At 40.7% G+C, this 26423-nt stretch overlaps 1 protein-coding gene and 1 pseudogene across 1 annotated transcript; both read right to left on the reverse strand.

The window, feature by feature from the left end:
* Positions 1-1333: 1333 nt before the first annotated feature.
* Positions 1334-7193, reverse strand: LOC100766995 (annotated as a pseudogene).
* A 1800-nt stretch (positions 7194-8993) lies between these two features.
* Positions 8994-20756, reverse strand: Cga (glycoprotein hormones, alpha polypeptide). Its single transcript, NM_001246711.1, has 4 exons — positions 20663-20756; positions 11897-12010; positions 10718-10902; positions 8994-9294 (listed from the first exon to the last, which is right to left on the reverse strand). The coding sequence occupies exons 2-4, from the start codon at positions 11994-11996 to the stop codon at positions 9217-9219; spliced, it is 363 nt and encodes a 120-aa protein (NP_001233640.1). The 5' UTR covers positions 11997-12010; positions 20663-20756; the 3' UTR covers positions 8994-9216.
* Positions 20757-26423: the final 5667 nt, after the last annotated feature.

Raw genomic sequence — 26423 nt, forward strand, 5'->3', positions numbered from 1 at the left:
TTACTCCATTATGATTGGTTTGTTTTCATCCTGGGAGAAGCTGCCACAAATATCTTATTTTAAATTGGTTTTATCTGGATTTTACAGAAACCTGATTAAAGTATGTAAGCCTAGTAATAATTTCTACAAAAATTTACTACACACAATACCAGAATTCCTTAAAAGCAACTAGAATCACATTTTATTTGGCATAAAAAGTGCATTGGTATCAGCTGCCACATATTGGCCCAAACCATCTCTATGAGAAGAGACGGCCCAACACAGACATAAGAAACCTAGCTGTGAGCATACACAAAAAGAGGTTTTCTGGTTAACACAGAGAAAAGCCTTTCTTAGACAAGCCTTCAGCACTGGGTGTTTGTCCTTCTGCTACTTACTGACACTGCTGCCTAATCTCAGTTCTGACCCATCCCAGGCAGACAGGAATGTTTTGGTAGCTGAATCAGACATTTGAGAAGATACAACTTTGAGGACATGCAGGCACATGGGAAGTGCAGCTCTCAAGTTCAAACTGCAGTCAGACTTGGAAGATCCCCAAGCTGTAAGCACCTGAGGTGTTTAACTGAGTCTTCCACAGGAGGCCAGCTCAGTACACATAGGCATTGTCTGCAGCCTGGGAACCTTCCAGCTGTGCACAGCAGTCTTCACAGGATCTGTGGTTAGGAGGCTACAGGCTACAGCACAGGCACCATGCCGTTTCCTGGAGCCTTACTTATATATAGGCTATTTCATCTTGTGCAGGAATTGGCAAGAATTTGTGCATACAATTGCTTCACTCATGAGTGCATACATGCATGCATGCACACACATATCCACACTAGCATGTGGCCTAAAGTACATTAATGTACCTCACAGTGTGCTAGGGGAAACCTGGTTTCCCTCCAGGGTGCAACTTAAGACTGAATCAAAAGGTGTTTTCCACATAGACTGGGAGAGCTTTAAAGAGATTTCATGCCATCTGAAAGACGTCCTTCAAATGCAGGGTTTCATACAATATTCCATGAAGATCTTCACAAGACTTCAGTCACTAGGGCAGCAGTTGTGCACTCTGTTTACACACACACACACACACACACACACACACACACACACACAAACTGTGCAGCCAAAGGATCTGTCTGGAATCTTCAGGAGATGTGACTCGTAAAGTGAGATGTATTTAGCTGAGTCATCAAGGATGCTCATTGAGAGACCAGCATAAACACTGAGGCAACTGTCAAAGAGAAGGGAGCTTGAGGCCACAGGAGGATGCATAGGAGACCAAGTGTGACACAGAGCTCTTGCATAACAGTGACATTCTTATGGAGCTGAATGAGAAAGCACGCACTCTACTCTAGCTACAGTAATTCCACAGCCCACACACTCTCCTTCTCCATTTTTGATTGAAATTCTTCAAAGAACTGCTGAACATCCTCTCTCTTAACAACCACGCCTTTACCAATGAGTCTCTTCGGATAGTCTAAATTCTGAACTTCGAGCCATGGCATTCACAAATGAGCTGCACTTGATGGAGCCTATTCATGCCGTGAGGGTGTCGGTTAAAGGGTCCCTTCTATCACTGCCTGGTCACTCTTGCCTTTTGTTCTCAGAAACCAAAACTATATCTTATCTGTTATAAACAAGACAACTAGCCCGCCATACATTTTCATGCAGTCTTGGCAGGCGCAAACCTGCTGCACCAGGTCAGCGGCCAATAGGTGGCAGCGTGTTTCTTTACAAACTGCTTAGCTCGCGGCTCCTGAAGATTCCGTTTCGGATAAACTGAGAGCTAGAGGTGGCACAGGGCTCACTATCTGCTCAGCTTTAACTTCCTTGCCAGCATTCCTTCCGTGTTCTGGAACATCCTCTTTTAGGGTATTAGCTTGGTGGCCTCCATTCTCAGCTTGAAAACCTCTTGATCGCCCATTCTGTCAACATATAGCAGCAGCCCATCATCTTCAGCAGATATGCTAGTGACTGCCAACCGAGCTGCGCAAGCCCGCAAGAGAGAAGAGCATTCACACAAGCCTGGAACATCACCTCTTGGAAATCCACACACTCAGGGAGAATGGCTCCGAGATGCCTGCCATAGAAACCGTCTTCACAGACCATACACAGAATCATCTCATCAAGAGCCTCACCTCAGGATCAGATAAGATCTCTTACAAATGCAGAATAATCCAAAAAGTTGTCATTGTACTTATTCCAAGAATTTAGCTTTGACCCGACGTTGGTGGCACTCGCCTTTAATCCCAGAACTTGGGACGCGGAAGCAGGTGGATCCTTGTGAGTTTGAGGCCAGCCTGGTCTACAGAGTGAGTTCCAGGACAGGCTCCAAAGCTACACAGAGAAACCCTGTCTTGAAAAACAAAACAAACAAAAAATCCACCAATGCTTTTTAAATTTTATTTTATGTGCCTGTAGGTAGGAGCTATGTATAATGTACTTATTGATTTATTTGCCTTTTTTGTTGTTGTTTGAGACAGGGTTTCTCTATTAACAACCCTAGCTGTCCTGGATCCTTGTAGACAGGCTAGCCTTGAACTCACAAAAATCGACCTGGCCTCCCTAGTGCTGAGATTAAAAGTGTGTGCCACTATTGCTGGATTTTTAAAAACAAGCCAAAGGAGTCGTAGTGGGAGACAGACTGGGAAGAGAGGCACACTGGGTTGGTGTTTATGTTTCTCCTTTGATAGCATGCCGAGTACCTTCCAACAACAGCAGAATGCAGGGGTGAAGTTTCCATGTAGGTTACCAGCTCAACTTCTTCATATTCACTGAGTTACGTGGTGTTGTACTCGGCAATATAGTCCAGCTGTCAGTTTGAGGAGAGCAACCCATTGTCTTAGCAACAGCCGGAATTGCTTGGGGATTTCCATGGGACTTCCTTGGTCAACAACTCAACAGGATGTAACCCAGTCCCACTACTGGAAGCCTTGTTTGGTGACAAGAGGTGGTCAGTTGAGACTCCATAACCCCCATTATTAGGAGATCTCATTAAGATCACCTTCATATAGTTCAGGAAGTTTCCACTGCACTAGGTTTCCAGATCATCCTTCAAATGCCCCTCAATTCCTAATGTCTCTCCCCAAATTCTCTCCCTCAACCCTATCTTCTCTTTGTAGCTCTCCAGACATTTCCCTATGGACTTGAGTTTTGTGCAAGGTGATAGATCTATTTGCATTCTTATGCACACAGACATCCAATTAGATCAGCACCATTGGTTGAGGATGTTTTTCTGGCTTCTTTATCAAGAATCAGGTGTTCATAGGTGTATGGATTTATGTCCAGGTCTTCATTTCAATTCCATTGATCAGTGTGTCTGTTTTTATGCTAATACCATGCAGTTTTTATTACTATAGTTCTGTAATACAACTTGAAATCAGAAATGGTAAGACTTCCAGCAGTTCTTTTATTGTTCAATATTGTTTTAGCTATTCTGGGTTTTTCATTTTTCCATATGAAGTTGAAAATTGTTCTTTCAAGGTCTGGAAAGAATTGTGTTTGGATTTTGATGGGGATTGTATTGAATCTGTAGATTGCTTTTGGTAGGAAAAAATAAAATGAATCTTAAAATATATTTATATATAATATCATTCAATTGGTTGTCTCTTTGACTTTGCAGAAGCTTTTTAGTGTTATGAGTTCCATCTCTTGCATATCGAAACCACTGAATTTATACCAGATGATACAGAATTGACTTTTTATTTAGTTAGTTACAAGACATTATCAGGAATAAGATTCATCCCATATACATAACACACATCCAATCCCATACACATCTGCCAGGTCCTCTAGCACAAGGTATTGTAGAAATTTGTAAATGTGCTAGAATTTTATTTAAAAAAAACATCATGTCAATAGCAAAGGTTTAAAGAAAGAGTTTCCCATCATGTGGCAACAAGCCAATGAAATTATAAGGAAACGTCCTACTTGTTCTTTATTCCACAACCAAATTCCACTGCCTGCAGGAAGTAACCCAAAGGGTACTCAAAGAAATGAAATATGACAGATGAATATGTTCTATTTTGTAAAATTTGGAAAATTAAAATATATACCATTGATACCTATTCAGGTTTTCAATAGGCAACTGCTTTAGTGCAGGAAAGGCTATTGGCCAGGATCCCTGGGCAAATGTAAGTAAGTCTCTTCAGTAAGTCTCTTCCAACACCTATACTCTGTAGGGTTCTGCCTATATTTTATTCTAACAGTTTCAGTGTCTCTGGCTTCACTTTTAGGTCTTTGATCTGTCCAGGGTTAGTTTTTATGCCCGATGATAGATGCATGTTCATTGTCATTCTGCTTTATGTGAGTCTCCAGTTTTCCCAGCATGATTTGTCTCAAATGTGGTCTTCTTCTGCTATGTGTGGCTGTACTTACACATACATGGTTAAGGTTGTAGTTGGTGTTGGTGTTAGGTTTGGGGTTGGCATCGGTTATGGGATTGGGATAGGAGTTTGGTATGGGGTGGGGCAGGACTTGAGAATGGGCTTGTGGTTGTGGTTGAGGATAGGGTTAGGGTTGTGGATGAAGTAAGGTTTGGAGTTATCATTGGGATTGTGATAAGGTTTTGGTTTGGTGTTGAATTTTGGGTTCAGGATTCCAGGTAGGGTTGTGGTTGGGTTTTGGTTTGGTTTGTGTTTGTTGGATTGAGGTTAGGACTGGGACCTGGGGTTGTATTTTGTGTTTGTTTGGATTTGATGTGGGAATGAAGGTGGTGTTGGAGGTTGTGGCTGGGTATGGAGATGGCCAGGTGTGGGATGAAGTTTAGAGATATGGTTTGATGTGGGCTTGGGCTTGGTTGGGTTGGGTTCAGGATTAAAGCAGGTTTGGGGATGGTGTTGGAGTTAGGATTGGGGTTTGGTTTGGAGCTGGTACTAAACTTGGTATTTGGTTTGAGGTTGGGGTGTTGTGGATAGAATTGGGGCTTGGGGTAGGGGTAGGAGTTGTAAATAAGGTTGGGGTTTGGGGTAGGGGTGATAGTGTGGATGTGAATGGGGTTGAAGTTTGAGGTTGGGCATGTGGATGGGGTTGGAGTTTGGGGTAGGGGTGGGGGTTGTGAATGAGGTTGGGGTCTGGGGTAGGGGCAGGGGTTGTGAATGGGCTAGAGTTAAAGGTGGGATGGGATGGCGATGGGGTTGGGGTTTTGGGTAGGGGTGAGGGTTGTGAATGGGGTTGGGGTTAGGGTTAGAATTGTGCTTGGTATTGGGACAGGGTTGGGAGTACAAATGGAGGTATACTTGGGATTAAAATTGGTATTATATTTGGTGTTGTTAGGTATGCTGGCTAATTTTATGTCAAGTTGACACTAACTAGAGTCATCCGAGAAGAGAAAACCTTAATTAAGAAAGTGCCTTCATAAGACTGAACTGTAGGCAAGCCTATCTATAGACCATTTTCTTAAATAGTGATTGATAAGGGGTGCCATCCCTGGACTGGTGATCCCGGGTTCTATAAGAAAGCAGGATAAGCAAGATGTGAGGAGCAAGCCAGTAAGCAGCACTTCTCCATATCCTCTATTCCAACTCATGCCTCCAGGTTCCTGCCCTGTGTGAGTTCCTTCCCTCATTGCTTTGATGAACTGTTACGTGCAACTATAAGTGAAACAGACCCTTTCCTTCCCAAGTTGCCTTTAGTCATAATGTTTGATCACAGCAATCGTAACCCTAATTAAGACATTAGGTTTGGAGTTGTGTTTGTAGTTAGGGTTATGGTGGTGATTGGGTTTGAGCATTGGTTTGGGGGTTAGGATTCGAGGTTGAGGTTAGGGTTAGAATTGGAGTTGTGTTTGCACCTGTGTTTGGGGTGGAGTTTGGGCTGGTGTTGGGCTGGGTATAAGATTGGTTTGGAGTTGAGGCAGTATTAAAGTCAAGATTGGGCTTGAAGTCAGGATGGATATTGCGGTTGGATTTGGGATTTAGAATGGGTATGGGTGGGTAGGGTAGGCATGGGGTTGGGGTGATGTTTGGGGGATTAAGGTGGAGGTTGGGGTTTGAGTTTGGTCTGGGGTAGAAGTGGGTTGGGTTAAGGATGGGCATTGTATGTAGGTTGGAATGAAAGTGGGCACCTGGCTGATGCTGGTATTGAGGTTGGGGAATGGAGTCAGGTTGAGGATAGGGTTTGGGTTGGGGTTCTGGTCATTGCTTGAGTAGGGATTTGGATTGGAGTTGGAATTGAAGTTGGTGTTTGAGGTGTGGTTGCTGTTGTGGTGGGGGTTCAGTCTAGAATGGGTGTTGAGGTTGGAGTTGATGTTGTTGGGGAAGGGCTTGGGGTTGGGGTTGAGTTTAAGTATGAGCTTGGTCTTGGGAGTGGGTGTGGCAGACTCCAGAGGTGATGGCCAGGGATACAGTGAAAGTGAAATATGATTACCTCATCTACAAGAGAGAAAATGTCTAAAGAAGACTTATTTATTCCTCTCTGAATTCAGTTAATTATGTGTTTATTTCAGAATGGGACCATCTTTATTATATACTTTGTTTTACACTTAGTACTATGTTACTGTTTGTTGTTCTTCCTATGTTAAAATGATTAAATAAGTCATTGTATTTTACTTTCTTGATATAATTTGGCATTCATTGAATTATATATCTAATCTATCTTGTTATTTGTTTAGATGTCTCATGCAAAAGTACATCATTTAATCTTATCATTTAAAGAATATCATAATCCTGCTACAAGTACCCAAGAATCTCAGGTTTTCTAGTTCATGAAACAAGTTCCCAAGTTTCTTATAGATTATTTTCCAAAGGCTAGAACCCTGAATGTTGCATAGTTGAGGCTTTCATACATTTCTGGCTTATTTCCCATGTGTGGATACTTTCATTTTGATTGTATACTTCATACTACTAAGTAGTAATACTAGAATAAGAGAAAGAGGAGAGGAGAGGAAGGAACTGCAGGAGAGACTTGACTGATTGACATGTCCACATGGGCATACTGACCAACCCTCATGTACACATGGACACTGGCCAGCCACATGGTGATTTTTTGTTTTTCCTTTTCTTGCCCAAGGTCAGCCCCTCCTCCTACCATAGAAAGTCTCCTTTCTTCAGACACAAACTATGTCTATGAATTCCCCAGAGCAAGGTCTGTCAATGTCATGTTCCACACTATACCTGGCACTGAGGATCAGTCTGGCTGTGATGTTTTATCCTAATGGTTTCTAGGTCAATTTGTCTGAACTGAATGATCATGGGGATGTCCCTTTGTCCCATTACAATTTTAGCATCCTTTCAATTACCTCTATAACACAGGATGATCTCAGATTAATAAGGACACTCCAGGCAAGGTTGTATCTATAACTTTCTTCTACTTTTACCCCTCCAAATAAACTCTCAAACCTGATACACAGTACATGCTCAATGATTACCTGCTAAAATTTTGAATGAACCAATGATCAACACCACTGTTCTTTTGGATTAAGCAGTACTTACTGTCTTTCCTAAACTTTGTGTTTTATACAATTCTATATCTCTGAATCTTAATGCTCAAAGTATCAACAGTTGCTAAGTGTTAAAAAATGTACACTGAGTGAAACAAACAAACAATGTAAGCTAGGCATGGAGGCTCAAGCCTATAATCCTATGGATCAGGAGACTGAAGCAGAAGGATTGTTGCACATTCAAGGCTTGTTTGGGATACAGAGTAAAGTCTGGGCCAGCTTGAGCTATAGAATGTGAACCTACCAAAACAAAACAACTGATCTTCGTGTGCATTTTCATGTATCTTAAAAAGTACATGCATCTAGCTTAACTTTTACCATGACACCTGAAGTATTTACTAACTTGCTAAGGAACTGGTTGGTAACTTAGAGATAAAATGATAAATTTGTGATTTATATTTATTTATTTCACTTTTTTCATTGTTTTGTTTTTGAGGTAGGGTGTCATCTGGTCCAAACTAACCTTGAACTCCTTCCTGTACCTCCACCTACCAAGTACCACGTGTACTGAGATTAGATTGCACAGTCCACCATGACCAGATTGAAATTAATTTTTGTAAACCTTATCTGTGGTTGGTATGGCTTTTTCTTGTAAGAAATTTTAAGTCTGTGTTTTAAAATTTCAGGTTCTTCTGGGACCAGAGATTTGAAGCAGCTTTGGTTTCAACCATGGCTCATATGGCATTGTGAATATCCCATTGTCCTCAATGTAAAAGCTCAGGAGATGTGACTGTGATTCTTCACAGAGCTGTGAAGCAGTTCATGTGATGTGTTTGTGTTGAGGGTTGAACCCAAGACTCTGTGCATGCTAGACAAGAGTTCCACTGCTGAGCTATGGCCTTAACTTCTGGAGTGTTTCTCTAGCTGAGACAGTGCTTGGTACTGCTCCGTCCCCTCCCACCCCCCAGGGATCATTGGCCAGCTTACTCTTGTCATTTATTCATGAACACTCAGACCTGCTTAAACATGTGACACAAAAAATTTGGTCTCCTGGAATTTTAGAGCAATGTTATTTTTATCTGAGGGCAGCGATGCCCTGTTCCCAACCACCACTCAGCCAATCTGGGGATGCATAAAACACATAGATAGAAATTCATGCTTAGAGAGATTTTGCCCCATCCCTGGAGAAGTATACTTTGCTTTTTGTTTATCAATTGTACATTTTCACCAGTGAAAACATGTCAACTCAAATATCCATAATGTATGTATATTTACTTACTTATAATTTATATGCATGTATTATCATAATAACACATTTGTGTTTTGATGCAATATATTAAAATAGAGATGTAAAGGGGACATGAACATGACTAAAAATGAAAGGTTCTTCTAGGACCAGACATTTGAAGCAGCTTTGGTTTTTTCTCCCACCCCAGGGAATTATGTGATAAATAGCCTACTGGCTGACAGAATGGATAGCTTGCTTCCAGAATGCTGGATGGGAAGCAAGATTATCCAGTGTCAGGTCGCTAAATGAATGTGGTACCAATTCAACACACTGGACCATTCCTTTTGATAGAGCTTGTCAAAAGTAAATAGCTTTAGCCATAAAGATATTGACAATTCTGTTATTGATGATTTAAAGGGCTTTATTTCTGATGGAACCAACTTTTATAATCATGCTAAATACTATTTTCCTAATAAAAAGAGACTGCTGATCACACTGGTGTAAGGGGAAATGGACTAAAGCTGCAGTGCATGACTGAAGTACATCAAAAGTCGGGTAAGGAAGGAGGTGTCATCACACAGTGCTATCCCACAGACCAGCAATCACCAGCACAGCCCCTTGCCGAAAGCTAAGACTTGTGATAGTAACAAGTACTGCAGTGGCACTCCGTGTGGTTCTCTACTCTGGCATTTCCCATTACTGTAGCCTGTAGGGGAAAAGAAACAGGTAAGTAGGTAGACAGACAAAACTGTGAAATGATAAAATAGTAGCCAACATAATTTAATAAATGTTTGGTGTGTTTACATTTTCACTTTCCAGGGATATATTCATTCTAACAGTTAAATTCACATTGCAAAATAAGCTTTGCTCGCAGAGGCAGGCGGATCTCTGTGAGTTCGAGGCCAGCCTGGTCTCCAGAGTGAGTGCCAGGATAGGCTCCAAAGCTACACAGAGAAACCCTGTCTCAAAAAACCAATAATAATAATAAGCTATGCTCTTTTCAACCTGCTTTTATTTAGGTCTGTCTTTCTCTCTCTCTCTCTCTCTCTCTCTCTCTCTCTCTCTCTCTCTTTCTCTCTCTCTCTCTCTTTCTCTCTCTCTCCCTATCTCTATCTCTATCTCTCTCTCTCTTCCCACTTTTAAAGTTTTTATTTCAGCATTTCTTAGGCAAGCACTCAGCCTTTGAACTATATCTTCTACCCCTAAAAAAATACCTATTTACTTGGTACCTCCCCAACGTACATACACATTTCTTAAGAGTCAAACTTCAGAGATTCACATATGTCCCCCAGGTTGCTGGGGTTGGTTTTGTTTTTACTTTTGTTGTCATTCTTCTGAGACATTGTATTATGGTAACCTAGCTATTCTAGAATTCATTGTGAAGACCAAGTGGGCCTTTTCTCTCACGCTTACACAGTGTGTATGGTGTGTGTGTGTGTGGGGGGTTGGTCAGGACAATTGAAAGGAATCTGTTCTCTTGTTCTCTCCTTCCATCTTGTGAGTCCTGGGCATCTGACTCAGATCATTACTCTTGTCAGCAAAGGCCTTTTCATATGATCCGTCTCACCAGTTCCAACCAGGCAGGCTTAGAACCCATAGGATCTTCTTTCCCCTATCTCCTGGGTGACGAGACTGTAGGAATTCAGCACTACACCCACATGCTTCCCTTTCCCTTTAGAATATATTGATCACACATATTTATGGAGTATAGTTTGATAATTTGATACTTACACACAAAGTGTTATGATCAAATCAAGGTGGCAGTGTTTCATTCCTCTAATATAATGTACCATTTTGCTATCAGCTTTTGAACCATTCTCTTCTAGTTCTCTACATAATAACTTGTGGTAAATACACATAGCTGTACAGTAAAACTCGAGCACTTGCTTTGCCTATTCTATGTTTTGCTATCACTGTCTAACCACTTATGCCCCTCCTACTGGTTTGTTAGACTGTTCTCTCTACTTCTGTGTCATCAACACTTTCTATTTAGCTTATTCTTTTAATTAAAGAGGAAAAAGGCAGGTGTTGCCTATACAAAGGAGCAATAAATACAGGTCACTAGACAACTTGAACATTAACCCAGTAAGTACAAACTGCCTCTGAATGAACTGTTAGGAAGTTCTCACCTTAGTAAATGCTTTGGCCACACAGCATGTGGCCTCCGAGGTGATATTCTTTGGAACCAGCATTGTCTTCTTGGATCTTGCTGGAGTGGGGTATGCCCTGGAGAAGCAGCAGCCCATGCACTGGTAGATGGGGGCGCCCAGCTTGGAGAAGTATTTATTTTCCTTTAGTTTACATTCTGGGCAACCTAGACAGCAAAAGAGAGAGGGAGGAAATTACGAAGAAAGGATTCAAAGACAAACTAACTCTTTCCTGAGTACAACACGACAAATACTTTTTGCAGTGGCAATAAAAACAGAAATAAATATGTTTGTCTACATATTAATCTTCACATATAATATCTCTTTGCAATTGCTACAGCTACATACACAGAGAAACCATTTTTTGCATACCTGCATAGGGAATTTGTTAGAGTGGTTTCTCATTCTCCAAGCACAGACTATCCCAATGCTAATAGCATGCTTAGAGAGAACACGAGGGCTTGACAGATATAAATGCCACACTCATTTGGAAGGAAAAATTTCCAGAGGCAAGTCTGCTATTGTTTTTCCCCACAGAAACTCCAAATGTTGACAGAAAAGAAATGATCGGAATTAAGAAAGCTTGGTGAGTTAAGATAGCTTGATAATAGAAAAGACATCTGTGCCTAGAATTTGAGATTCAAATATTACCATTTAGCAAGACAAAAAACATAACAAATAATAGTTCACAATTTCAGAGCCGGAGGGATTATGTCAGGTTCTGTAGGGGACATGTCAAACAATATAACAAAAACAGATTTAATGCACAAAGATGATTTTTGTTTCCTTTACTTGTTAACTGATATGAAAATTCGTTGGCAAAAATAATGTTAAAATTTTCTAAAACCTGGAAGAAATGTGAAAAAAAATGAGCTGAGTGGGGATGATTTTCCTCCTTGTAAAAGTCACATATGGAACAACAAAAATGTCCTTCATATGAACATGTTTAGGATGCTATTAAAATGAATGTGGAATATAACATTTTCACTGTACATTTTCTGAACCCAATTTAATTTTGTGTTCCCATCTACAACTGCCTAGATATGTACCCAGAGAATATTTATCACATGTGAAAGGTAGCAGGAATTAATTCATGTTCACTGATGTGCATCTAGAAATACTTGTTTCCTTTTTAGTGCAAGCCTGAGTTTGGTCACATACCCTGAATCATAAAGTCTCCATCGGGAAGAGAATGAAGAATGTGCAGGAACATGGACAGCATGATCAGAATGACAGCTGCATATTTTCTGTAGTAATCCATCGTTCTCCTGCAAACTGCACATGCGAAAAGCATAAAAGTAATAACAGTCTAATCTTAGCTTACTAGTCACAACACAAACCCAGCAGTTATAGCATGATTCTTTTAACTGATGGTGCTGGCTTTGGGCATGCTAAGTAACTGCTCTACTACTGAGCCATAGCCCGAGTACCGACGACTGGTACCATTAACATTATTGTTCACACTCCATTGTGTAAAGGTACCACATTTTCTCTATCCATTCTTCAGTTGAGGGGCATCTAGGTTGCTTTCAGGTTCTGGCTATTACAAATAATGTTGCTATGAACATAGTTGAACATATACCCTTATTGTATGAATGCGCATTCTTTGGGTATATGCCCAAGAAAGGAATTGCTGGATCTTGAGGTAGACTGATTCCCATTTTCCTGAGAAACCACCACACTGATTTCCAAAGTGGTTGTGCAAGTTGGCACTCCCACCAGCAATAGAGGAGTGTTCCACTTTCTCTACATCCTCTCCAGCATAGACTGTCATTGGTGTTATTGATTTTAGCCATTCTGACAGGAGTAAGATGGTATCTCAGAGTGGTTTTGAGTTTCATTTTCCTGATGGCTAAGGATGTTGAGCACTTTCTCAAGTGTCTTTCAGCCATTTTAGATTCCTCTGTTGAGAACTCAGTGGAAAAAAAACAATGGAATCTTGAAATTTGCAGGCAAATGGATGGCACTGAAAGAAGCCATCCTGAGTGAGGTAACCCAGTCACAAAAAGATAAACATGGTGTGTACTCAATCATATATGATTTTCAGACATAGAACATTGCCACACTGCCAGAGGAGCTAGGAAACAAGGAGGACCCCAAGAGAAGATTGCATAGTCCCTCGAAGAAGGGGAGGGGGACAAGAACCCCTGAGCAAAGTGGGAGCACGGGGTGGGGGGAGAGAGGAAGGAGGTGGGAAGGGAAGAAGGGAAGGGGGGAGGAGAACAAGAGGACTGAGACAGGGGAGGAATAGAGGAGGGCAATAAAGGAGATGCCTTGATAGAGGGAGACAGTACAGGTTTGGAGAGAGGTCTGGCACAGGGGAAACATTAGGGGATCCACAGGGATGACCCCAACTAATAATCCAGGCAGTGGTGGAGAGGATGCCATTGTGCCCTTCCCCTATAATGAGATTGATGTCTACCTTGTTTACCATTCCTAGAGCCATCACCCAGTAGCTGTTCCAAGCAGAGACAGACACCCACAGCTAAGCACTGAGCCATACTCCAGGAATCCAGTTGTGGAGAGGGAGGAGAGATGAACACAGGAGCCAAGATGGTGCTAGAGAAACCCACAGAAACAGTTGACCTGACCTACTGAGTGCATGGAGACCCTAGTCATAAAGCTGCAGAAGCAGCATTGGACCAAACCAAGCCCTCTGAATGTGGGTACCAGCTAGGAGGCCAAGACAGTCTATGGGACCTCTAACAGTGGAGCCAGTATTTATCCCTAGAGCACAAATGGACTTTGGGAGCCCATTCCCTATGGAGGGATACTATTGCAGCCCAGATAGAAGAAGAATGATCTAGGCCTTCCCTCAAATGATATGATGGACTTTGAAGGTCCCCTGTGGAGGGCCTCACTATCCCTGAGGAGGAGTTGGGGGATGGGTTGGGAGGGTTTGTGGGGAATATGGGGGAATGAGAGGGTGAGGGAATGGGGGGATGCATATGTAAATATGAGTAGTAATTAAAGAATTAAAAAACATTATTGCTCACAATAATCATTATGTCTTGCCCCCTATGCTTTTCACTCCCAATATAACTAAAGCCATCTACATAAAAGCACCATAATCCCTTTAGGAAAGAGGTAGGACACTGTATCTCCCTGTTTCTGACATAAGCAATTACCATATAACAACGCTCTCTCGATTCCTTCCCCTCCCACCTCCAGCCGTGACTTTACAGTAATTCTTCAGCCTCCCTGTGTAATTAATGGAGTAGTTAGGTGTGATAGATATGTAAATTAAAACAATATCACCAGAACGGTTATAAAGAAATGTCAAATGCTGGTCCGAATACATGAAACTGGATAACCGAGACATCACCAGTGGGGATGTAAAGGGGCACAGGCACTCTGGTAAATAGCCTGGTAGCTTCTCTTGTTGTTCAGTTGTTTGCTTACTTACTTTATTTGTTTATCTATTTATTTATTCATTCATTCATTTAAATAGCTAGGGTTTCAGATAACCCAGACTGTCCTAAAATTCACTTTATAACTGAGGATGACCTTCAACTCCTGATTCTACTGCCTCATGTCACAAGCCCTAGGATTACTGGTATGTGCTAACTCACACAATTTTAAACCCATTATTCCAATTTTTATATGTGTTTAATATAATGATTTATTATAAAATGAAACAGTTCTATTTATATAATAGTATATAAAATATGACATAAATAGTAAGTATATATTAGAAATATATACTTAAGACTTGTGATCACTGTTCTTTTTTTTTTTTTTTTTTTTTTTGGTTTTCAGAGACAATGTTTCTCTGTGTTAACAGCCCTGCCTGTCCTGGAACTTGCTTTGTAGACCAGGCTGGCCTCGAACTCAGAGATCCAACTGCCTCTGCCTCTTGATTGCTGAAACTGGAGTTACAGATTGTTTCTAGCCACCTTATGAATGTTTTGCATTCATTCATTCATTCATTCATTCATTCATTCATTTATTTTGAGACAGGATCTCACTCACTAGGTAGCTCTGGATGTCCTGGAACTCACTATGTAGACCAGGCTGGCCTCAAACTCAAAGAGATCTACCTGCCTGTTCTCTCTAGTTCTGGGATGAAAGGCACGTGCCACTACTCCCAGCTCTGCTTTTACTTTTAACAGTGACAATTTAGACAAGAGGGATTAGCATTGAACATACCGGTGTTCTTTAAAGGCTTTAAATTTTTCAGACATTCTTGTCATCTTCAGATTATTCTGGAGGGGGAAGATGGTTTCATGTTTTGTTTTTTAAATATGAGAATACTATAAAATATTAAAATTAAGCAATAGCATAATTGCTGATATTAATATTATAAATTGATAATTCTTAGGCAAATTTATACAATGCATCTTGATTATATTCATCTTCCTACTTTTCCTCCAAAAGCCTCATGGACCCACCACTCCCTGCTTCTGTTGCTGTTTAGAAGAAACTATGTCACGGCAGATGTCCTGATCCTCTGGCTCTTACAATCTTTCCACCTCATCTCCCATGATGTTCCGAGACATAAATGTAGGGCCTGTGCTATAAATGTATTAACTGGGGGGCAGGCACTCCAAGATCAGTTAATCTCCACAATTTGACCGTCTGTGGCTTTCTGTGATGATTTCCACCTGATGAGAAAAGATGCTTCTTTGTTGAAAAGTGGAACTAGACTTACAGTGGATGTAAGTGCCATAAAGTTAGGAAACTTACAGTCGTAGGAAACTGGCAGTTTCTACTCTAGGTTCTACTCTAGGTTCTGTGGCTTCATCAGCCAGAGGAAGTTAGCTAGATTTACTGTGTCTGGAATGAATTCTCATCTATTGGGTAGGCCTTAAGTCCAACTAGGTGACTGTTGGTCACACCAAGGATATAAATGCCCTTATTGTACCCTTCTTGTTGTACTGTCCATTACTGTGGTTTGTTGATGTTATAGCAGAGTAGGGCTATTGATTGCTTCTCTCTGTTGGCAGTATGCATGGCTCCTTGAGAAACTATGAGATGTAGTCCTCAGTGAAGAGGCTTCCATATCAGGCCCAAGTTGATTTCTCCAAATCCATTCCCTGAAACCTGGAGTGTCTTTGACAATAAAATCTTACCTTCTTTTTCTAGAAGGCACTAAGGGAAACAACAATAACCTAACCCTTAGAAGTATCTCTTGGACTCCCCTGACCAGCAACTCAAGTTTTCTCATGCTGGGCACTTGGGTTTTTGTTAGTCTGTGATTTGAGGAAGAGCATTGTCTTCCCAATAGTACTGATTAAATAGTATTCCCTATAGCTTTCCCAAACATCCTTAGTGCTAGTTATCCTTCATTCTTTTCACTCCCTCTGTATTGCCCCCTTCTTTTTTCTCCCCATGTGTCTTCTTCATAGATTTCCCCACTTCCCCTTCATAGCAACCGTGTCCTATTGTTCCCCTTTCCAGTGCCCCTGATGTCCACCATGGTCACTTTTTACTTTCCTGGTATTGCAATTACTCTATCTAGCATCTAAAGGCCCAAAGCTAGCTAAGAGAAAATATGGATCGTTTGTCTTTCTGGGTTTGTGTTGTCTTAATGATTATAATATTTTCTAGTTCTATCTATTTGCCCGAAAATTCATTATTTCATTTTTCTTTACAACTGAATAGGGTTCTATCGTGTATATGCCTCATGTTTCCATTATCCATTCCATAATAATAATATTCCATTATTCATTCGTCAATTAAAGGACACCTAGGTTGTTTCAACTTCGTAGCTATTATGCATAAAGTAGCAATGAAAATGGCTGAGCAGGGCCAGAGAGATGGCTCAGCGGTTAAGAGCACTGACTGTTCTTCCAGAGGTCCTGAGTTCAATTCCCAGCATCCACATGGTTGCTCACAACCACCTTCAATGAGACCTGGTGCCCTCTGCTGGCCTGCAGGCAGAAGGCTGTATACATAATAAATAAATAAAATCTAAAAAAGAAAATAAAAGAAAATGGCTGAGCAGCCGGGCATTGGTGGTGCACACCTTTAATCCTAGCATTTGGGGACAGAGGCAGGCAGATCTCTCAGTTAGAGGCCAGCCTGGGCCTGACTGAGTTCCAGGACAGCCAGGGCTACACAGAGAAACTATCTCCAAAAACAAACAAATAAAAACAAACAAACAACAAAAAGATAAAACCTCACAATTGTTTTAATTTGCATGTCCTAAATTGCTAACAATTTGAACAGTTTTTGAGGTTCCACTCTATAGCTGAGCCTTGTCTGGAACTCACCATATAATCAGGCTAGACTTGAACTCTTGGAATTCTACCTCCCCTCATACTTGCTGGGATGACAGATGCCGCTGTGACAGGTTACATTTTTCTGTTTTACGAGTTGAAGAATATTTAAGAACTGGAGCAGAAAAAAATAATTACATTCAGTTGCAATTTATACTACTTTGCAAAACTAATGGCCACTTCAGCATGCCCTCACTTCCTGCCACTTACCACATCCAAACAGTGGTAATACATTGATTTGTAGGTATTGTATATGTCATAGGAAGGAGACATTTTATTATCAAGATCTTAAATATCAACATTATTAAGAATTCTATTAAGTAATGCAAGCACTCAGGAGGCAGAGACAGACAGATCTCTGTGAGTTCCAGGCTAGGGAGAGCTGCAATGTGAGACCCTATCTCAAGAAAAAAAAGTCTATTAGTAATAAAACTATAGATAATGTCAGTTTCTCTCTGAAGACTAAAACACCCAAAGACAAGAAAACAGAGGGTTTAGTGACACAAACATTTAATTCCAGTTCTTTAGAAGGCTGAAATCAGAGGTTCTGGGGTTCAAGGCTAGCTTAGTGAAATCTTGTCTCAAAATGAAAAATAATCACGGTTGCAGGTACAACTCAATGGTAGAACACTTCCACAGCTAGCAGGAGGCTCTGGCTTCCACTCCACATACAATCACCACCAAAAAAAAAAAATTTAAAGACTAGAAATTTTCTATGGGGGCAGTATTATAGTAATACAAGAATCTCCCTTATAACATCTTACATTTGTACATTACATTTTTTTTTTAGCTGATACAATGCCATCTTTTGAATCAAGAAGCAGCATTCTCATTTGGAGCACTATAAGGAGGTCTAAGGGTATAGCTCAGTGATAAAGCATTTACCTAACATGCAGGGGGCCCCAGGTTCAATCTCCCGAACTTAGCTATCTGCAGTTACCTGGCAGAGAGCTTCCAGAACACTGCCACAGAGGTGGGAAGCACTAAAGGCTAGGGTTGTAGTTCATGCTTGCCTAAACATTTACAAGGTCCTGAGTTCAATCGCCAGTAATGAGATATGGAAAGTACTAAAGCATAAAGATACATTTTGTTTGCATGATTTTCCTTAACAAGAGAAAGCAGACTGCAGTGTGGATTATTTAGTCCCCTGTTGAAGATGGGAGGAAGCAGACATGATCTTGGGGAGCTCATAGGCCAGGTAACCTGGCATCGGTAGCAGTGAAGAGTAAGAGCCCCTATCTCAGGCAAGGCAGAAGGGAAGGGCTCACACTGTGGCTGGCACATGTGTTCCACACACAAAGAAATCTTAAGTAATAAAAGTTTAAAAACCAACACTGAAAATGCAATGAAATTCACATAAACCTTTCATAAGTGATAACTTTTGACATTTTAAAAATAGTTCAAGGGACAGCCAGATGGCTCATCTAGTGAGGATAGTAGTGGCTAACGTCTGATGTACTGAGTTCCATCCCTAAAGCCCACACAGAGGTAGGAGGAAGCTGACTTCACAAAGTTGTCCTCTGGCTTCCACGTGTGAATGTCGTCCTGCACATACCCAGCACACACACACACACACACACACACACACACACACACACACACCACAATAATAATGATAATAACTATTTTTGAATATCCAATACTTTCAATAATTGAATTATTATTCAAATCAAGGAGTTTTGCCATCTGTAATATCAGGACTTGGGAGGCTGAGGTGTGAGTCCAAGGACAGCCTGGGCTATACAATGAGTCCTTGCTCAAAAAAAAAAAAACTTAAAGAGAATAAGTTTTAATTTACATTTATTTATTGTGTGGGGTTGGGTGTGATTATATCACCCAGTGTACTTATGGGGATTAGAGGAAAATCTCTGGGAGTCAGTTTTCTCCTTCTGTCAAGTAGATTCCATGGATCAAACTCAGGTTGTCAGGCTTGGTGGCAAGCACTCGTATCTGCTGAGCTATCTTCCTGGCCCCAAAGTAATTATTTTTTTTTTTGATTTGTCTTGGTGTTTGTTTTTGAGACAAGGTCTAGATGTAGCCTAGGGCTGGCCTGACTTCAAATGTACAGTTATACTAATGTCCTTGCCACCAAGTGCTGCTATTACCTGTGCACCACCACACTCAGCTCTATGTCAAGAATTATCCTTTAAATACTTTTATTTTATTTCATGAGTGTGTGCACTTCCTTGCCTCTATGTCATCACATGTATGCAGGTGCTCTCGAAGTCAGAAGATGTCAGATTCCCTGGAGCCACCCAGTGTGGGTGCTGGAAACCAAGCTATCAACTGCTGAGCCATCTCTCCAGATCCTCAGCAATTATTTAAGAGAAATCTTCAGAAATTCAAAGGTTTCTCCTCTGCCTGTAGTCTCAGCACACAGGAGACAAAGAAAAGATTATGAGGAATTCAAGATTGTCATTGGCAGTGCAGCAAGTTCCAGACCAGTCCTAACTATATTAACTAACCTCTTTCCAAAAACCAAATTCCTCTTTTAATGTAAAATATCTTACTTTTGATGGAAAAAAGTACTGATAGTCCTTTGGAAACAAAGAGTCCTATTGAAATGCAGTGGCTGTTTCACATGTCCAAGTAACTCTCAGTGTGTGTTAGGCCTGTCACTCCTCACTGGAGCCCAAATCCTATCTGTCAGTACTGAGAAAGAGGAACAAATGTGCTCTTTTTATTTTCTATTTTCAGTTTCCCAAACAATCGCTATTTCAACTACTGCTAACACAAATATAGTTACAATTGTTCCTCGGTATCCATGTAGGGATAATCCCAAGGACACCCCCCTATACCAAATCCTTGAATACTCAAGTACCTTCTATAAAATGGCATATTTACATACAACCTATATATCTCCTCCATTGTACTTTAAATTATCTCTAGATTACTGATAGTATTTAAAAGAATACTAGTATTATATAAATATCTGCTATATTTTATTGCTCAATGAATAATTGAATTGATAAATTTTACTTTTTTTAATTTGAGGCTGCTTGGATCCAAGAATGCAGTGCTCACACAATATGCTAATTATAAGGTAAGCTGGAAAAAAAGATTTCAAAAGCTCATTACAACTGCCCACTCAGACTTGGAAAGTGATTTATCATGTCAAGGTCATCAGTAACACCTGGCAAATACAACCAACTGTTATTTCATAGAATTTTATGAAAAGAGAAAATGAAAACAATGCCCAAGTACCAGTGATACAATTAAAAACACTAAAGCATTTATTCAAAGTATATTAGAATGTATGTTCATTTCACTAAACAAGTGAGCTGTTTTATTGATATAGCCAGCTTGAAAATTTAGTTACACATCATCTAAAACTGATAATGAAATGATATCAACAACTTATATAATGCCTACTTGCCCTCTGTCTGGTCTCTGAAAGACACTCAAATGAACGTCCTTCAGATGACACACAGTGGTTCTTGAGAAAACATTTTAGATTTTGACAGGCACTCCAGCATCTCAGCAAGAGACACTTGGTTTCTGGCTTTTGCTAGATAACAACTTATTTAGCTTATGACCACATATTATACTTTTATAGCCTTCCTCCTAACTCAGTCATGAGCTCTGTAAAGAATATTAATAAGTGCCTAATTATCTTCTTACCAAGGTTTGTGCAGAAAAGTCCTTCTTGTGATCTCAAATATTTTACTCCTTAATTAAAATCCCCCAAATTATTTCATCACATTACCTTCCTCTGGACTTTTGGAGGGACGCGTTCTGGGCAGTTGATTTTAGATCCAAAGAGGAATTGCAACTTCGTCTCCTGATGGTTCAGTAATTGCAGCTGATAAAGTCTCCCAGAGTCTTTTATAGCAGCAGCGTAATACAAATTGCATGTTCCCACCTGCACTTAAACCCGGGGATCAACTGTAAATTCTAACCAATGATTGGATGGTACTTGGTATAATTACCATGACATCAATTTGATCTTATCATGGTGCAACCCTCGGATCATTTTTGTTTTTAGCCATTTTCAGGTAGTGGTGACCTCAAGGACAGCTTATGAAAAGAGAGCATTTGGTCATTTTCTACGTAATTTTATTGAGACTTACATAAAACATCCTGAAAGCTGACACTTTTTAAATAAACAAGACTCTAAGAGTAGCACTTTTAATTAGCTAAGTACCTGATATTTTCATAAAGCAGGAGAGAAACATTTCCAGGATTATATTACTCCAGCAGGAAATAGAAAAATAAAACAATTTCTTCCATTTTGTAAATTAGCAGGCATCCAGATTTAATAAAGATATCTGGGAAAGTATGAAGTGATCCTGAGGAGGACTGACAGTACTCAGTATACATGTGGGGGAGGGCACTCCATACAGTCTTCCGAAACAGCCCAAGAATTATTAAAAACAGACCAAAACGAAGAAAACCCTGTTATCAAGGGGCTAGGGAAGAACTATTAGGTAAGAGCATACACCACTCTTCCAGAGGATCCTCATTTCACGCCAGGTCAAGAGACTCACACGTAACTCCAGCTCCTTGAGGAGCCAATGTCTATGACCTCCAGAGGCACCTGCACTCATGTCTGTGTACCCACAGAAATATACATAAATTAAAAATAAAAAATTAAATCTTGTGAAAATTTTAAATGAACCATAATTCTTTTCTCTTAAAAACAAAACAAAACAAAAATTTCACTTTTACTTTGATGAATGGAAGCTCTTCAGAATCTTAGAATTTATTTTTAAATTTATTTGATGTATTAGCATGTGCCTATGGTGTGTGTGTGTGTGTGTGTGTGTGTGTGTGTGTGTGTGTGTGTGTGTGTAACTCACAAGTTCCACTGTGCATGTGTGGAGATCAGGGACTTTGTGAGGTTGCTTGTTCCTTCCCCTGTATGTGGGTTCTGTGAATTTGGGGCATCAAACTTGGGTTGTCAAGCTGGTGCAGCATGTACTTTAAAACCCATGGAACCATCTCACCAGTCCAAGGCTGTGGTTCTTGGTGACACTGAAGTAAAGAATTCAAACAAAGTCAGTAGACCGTATAATGCAAAGACAGTTTATTACAAAAGGATCCCATTTACAGTGAGTGGGCCTTCCCACCTCAATTAATGAAATCAAGGCAATTCCCTAGTGGCATGCCAACAGGCCTATCTCCAGGTGATTCTAGAGTCTGTCAAGTTGACAACACTGACCATCACAATACCCAGCCCTGGGTGTTACTGTAGATTTAAACAGTAAGAGAGAGGAAGACAGATACATACGAGGACAGTCATATGTTCCCTGGAATTGGCAAGGGCCTCTCAAGAGAAAAAATACTATACTCTTTGTCATTGTGACTCTTTCATATTTTGTAGCCAGAGTAGCCTCAAGATCTAGGCAACTCTACTGCTGTTTCTGCTCCTGGGTGCTGAGATTACAGCCCTAAGCTGCCAAGCCCAGGCTGAGAGCCATATTTAAGTGTATTAACAAGAGTTGTTTAATGATTTTGGTGATTTTTGAAGTTATGTTGTTCAAAGATCTAAAAACTTGAGTCAATGGTGCTATCTATAAACCACACATTTGGGAGGTGGAGGCAGGATAATTAGAAGGCTATTCTTGACTACCTAGCAAGTTCAAGGCCAACCTGGATAAATAGCAAGATGTGACACAAAAGTCAAACAACAGGAGCAGACTTCCTGACCCCCTAGCTCTTACAATCTTTCTGTCCTCTCTTCTACAATGTTCCTGAGCCTTTGGTGAAGGAATTGTGTTATGGATGTATCTGTTGAGATGGTTACCCCATGGTCATCCATTATGACCAGTTGTGAGATTGCTGAGAGAAAGAGCTATAGCTTCTCCCAGAGATGAGCTCTTTAACTAGTTATCCAAGACCAAGTGGTCAGCTCTGAAGTCATACACACCCGAACACACACACACACAGGAAATCAATAGGATGTACTTATATATTTATGCCTACATATGCAACAATAATAATTTCAAAGCAGGCATCAATTTGAGAAAGAATGAGGGAAGGAACATGGGAGGAACTGGAAAAAGGGACATGGAAGTGGTTGGAAGGAGGAAACGGGAGGGGGAGTGATGTAATTATAGTTTAATTAAAGTAAATAATTTTAATAAAAATAAGGATAAAAATCATAAAACTGTCAAACAACAACAAAAGTAAGACAATCCCCAATAGACATGCCCACAGGCCAAGGAGACCCTTAAATCTAGGCTTTTGTCACACAAGACTCTAGGCTATGTCAAGTTGACAATTTAAACTAAGACATGTTTTACTGTAAGCATGGTTCATAATCTTGTGAGCCTTTTGACTTTTCAGTCAGCATACCTTAATTTTCCCTATCTTAATTATCTTGCTTCATATTGAGGCGGGCAAGCACAGCGAATAGCTTAGCAAGCTGAATCCACCTGGCTCAGGCTACACACATATCCCCATTCTAACAGTGCTCTTAGCAACACAGAACCCTTACCTACACACACTGTGAACACACACCTCTCCCCTGAGAATGCATCTAGTCACCCAGGACTCTCTTCAAAAGATTCCACATCCTAAAAGCTCCAAAATATCTCCAAACAGCAACACCAACTGGAGAAAAGGTGTTTGAAGACATGATCGTATAAAGGACATTCATCATTCAAGCACCATATTCCACTCCCTGCCTCCAAAGCTCTCATGGCTATAACATATACAAAATGAATTTAGTCCCCATAGTCTCAAAAGTCTTCAAAAGTCCCCATAGTCTCGAAAGTTCCAAGTCCAAACTTACTTTTGAAGTCCAAGGCAACCTCTTACCTATGACTGTCTATAAAATAAAAAAATAAAATAAATTGCATACTGCTAGAAATAAGTTTGAGATGCCCATCTGACTACGGAACTCTCCCTCCCACTCTCAGTTCCCAAAGACCCAATCCACTGCCACCCCTTTCCTCCCCAACACTTGCTCCTGTTGCTGTGCCACCCTCAACTAAAGCTGATATCCCCTGCTCAGGTTCAGGCCATGCCAGCCAAAAGAACAGGTAGGAGGAGACTCACTGCTGGACGAGAGGCCATGCCAGCTGCCAGAAGTCCAGGCCCCAAATCTGGCAGAGACTCCCTGCTGGACCAGAGACTACACTGTCCACCAGAACTCCAGATAGGTTGCCTGCCTGCAGACCTCCACTCTGTGCTCTGCCCCCAAACACTATCCTCATCCCCCTTCTCCACAGCTATGTCCCAGAACACAACTCAGGGAGACACCCTGCTGGACCAGAGGCCACTCCAGCTGCCAGAACACCAGGCCACACAGACCAGAAGATCAGGAGAGGAAACAGAAACCAAGGAACATAACACCCATCCAGCAAACACAAACTCAGAAATTGTCACCAAGACCTATAATCACCCCAAATCCAGACACCTAAACACCACCATAAGAGCACAATCAATAACAGCCAGGGCAATATGTCACTACATCAGCTCAGCTATCCCACTACAGCAAGCCCTGAACATTCCAATGCAGCTGAAGTACAAGTAAAAGACCTTAACACCAACCTTGTGAAGAGGATAGAGGTCCCTAAAGAGGAAATGAATTAATCCCTTAAAGAAATCCAAGGGGAAAAAAAAACAGTTGAAGGAAATCAACAAAACTGTTCAAGACCTGGAAATGGAAATAGAAGCAAAACACAAACCACAGGAATAGAAATGGAAAAATCTAAGTAAGCTGACAGGAGATACAGATGTAAGCATCATCAACAGAACAGATGGAAGAGAGAATCTCAGGCATTGAGGATAGGATAGAAGAAGTAGATACATTGTCAAAGAAAATTGGTCCAGGATGACACAAAACATACTAGAAATCTGGTATACCATGAAAAGACCAAACCTTAGAATAATGGAATAGAAGGAGAAGAACCCAGCTCAAAGGCCCAGAAAATATTTTCAACTAAGTCTTAGAGGAAAATTTCCCAAAACCTAAAGAAGGAGATGCCTATAAAGGTACAAGAGTTTTACAAAACACCAAATAGATTGGACCAGAACAGAAAATCCCCATGCCACACAATAATCAAAACACTAAACATCTAAACAAAGTAAGAATATTAAAAGCTGCAAGGGGAAAAGACCAAATAACAAATAAAGGTGTAGCATGAATAATTAAAACCCAGAGGCAGACTTTGGGGTTCAAGATGAAGATTAGAAAAGTAAAACAGCCAAGCCACTAGAGAGTTCTTACCTCTACCAAGGCTCAAAAGGGGAGATCCTGTCCTCAGCATGACTGCAGACTGAACACACTGCACTCCTGTCTCCACCCACTTTATATTCCTCTCTAGCGCTGGGATTAAAGGCATGCACCCCCCCCCACCCCAGCCTCTATGGCTAGCCAGTGTTAGCTAGGATTAAAGGTGTGTGCCACCACTGCCTGGCCTGTATGGCTGACTAGTGTGGCTGGCTTTGCACTCTGATCTTCAGGAAAGCTTTATTTGTTAGATCATAAACAAAGTAGCACCACATAAAGGCAGACCTATTAGAATTGCACGGGACTTCTCAGTGGAGACCCTAAAATGCAGAAGGGCCTGGACAGATGTCCTGCAGACTCTAAGTGACTACAGATACCAGCCCAGACTATTGTATCAAGCAAAAATTTCAATCACAATACCAAAACAAGATATTCCACATCAAAGTCAGATTTAAACAGTATCTATCCACAAACTCAGCCTTACAGAAGATACTAGAAGAAAATCTCCAAACCAAGGAGACTAACCAAGAAAACACAAGCAGTAAATAATCCCACATCTGTAAAGCCAAAAGAAGGCACACACACACACTCACACACACACACACACACACACACACACACACACACACACACTATACCCCACCACCACCACCAACATAACTGGAATTAACAGTCATTAGTTGTCAGGTGGTCGTGGTGCAGGCATTTAATCCCAGCATTTAGGAGGCAGAGGCAGGAGAATCTCAGTGAGTTTGAGGACATTATGGTCTACAGAGCAAGCTCCAGGACAGGCAGAGTTACACAGAGAAACCCTATCTTGAACAAACAACAAGAGAAACAACAAATCATTGGTCATTGATACCTCTCAATATCAATAGACTCAATTCCTCAATAAAAAGACACAGACTAACAGAATGGATATGAAAGCATGATCCATCCTTCTTGTCTACAAGCAACACACCTCAACAAAGACAGACAGTACCTCAGAGGAAAGGGTTGGAAAAAGATTTTCCAAGCAAATGGATCTAAGAAGCAAGTTGATATAGCTAGTTATTCTAACATCTAACAATATAGACTTCAAACCAAAATTAATGAGAAGAGGAGGACACTTCATACTCATCAAAGGAAAAATGAATGTTTCAATTATTTTTTAATTTTTATTTTTTACATATACTACATTCCAACTGCAGTTTCTCATACCTCCACTCCTCCCATCCCACCACCGCTTTTCCCTCTCCCCCAGATCTATTCCTCTTCCATTTCTATTTTTTTAAAAAAGAGCAGGCCT

Source organism: Cricetulus griseus, chromosome 2 (genome assembly GCF_003668045.3).
Source record: "Cricetulus griseus strain 17A/GY chromosome 2, alternate assembly CriGri-PICRH-1.0, whole genome shotgun sequence".
NCBI lineage: Eukaryota > Metazoa > Chordata > Mammalia > Rodentia > Cricetidae > Cricetulus > Cricetulus griseus.

Bases quoted from the DNA above. Each gene is read 5' to 3' on its own strand.
- Cga (NM_001246711.1), bottom strand. From the start codon at position 11,996: ATGGATTACTACAGAAAATATGCAGCTGTCATTCTGATCATGCTGTCC. The intron at 10,903-11,896 runs GTATGTGACCAA...TTTGCTGTCTAG, and splicing joins TGGAGACTTTATGATTCAGG to GTTGCCCAGAATGTAAACTA. The intron at 9,295-10,717 runs GTGAGAACTTCC...TTTCCCCTACAG, and splicing joins TGGCCAAAGCATTTACTAAG to GCTACAGTAATGGGAAATGC.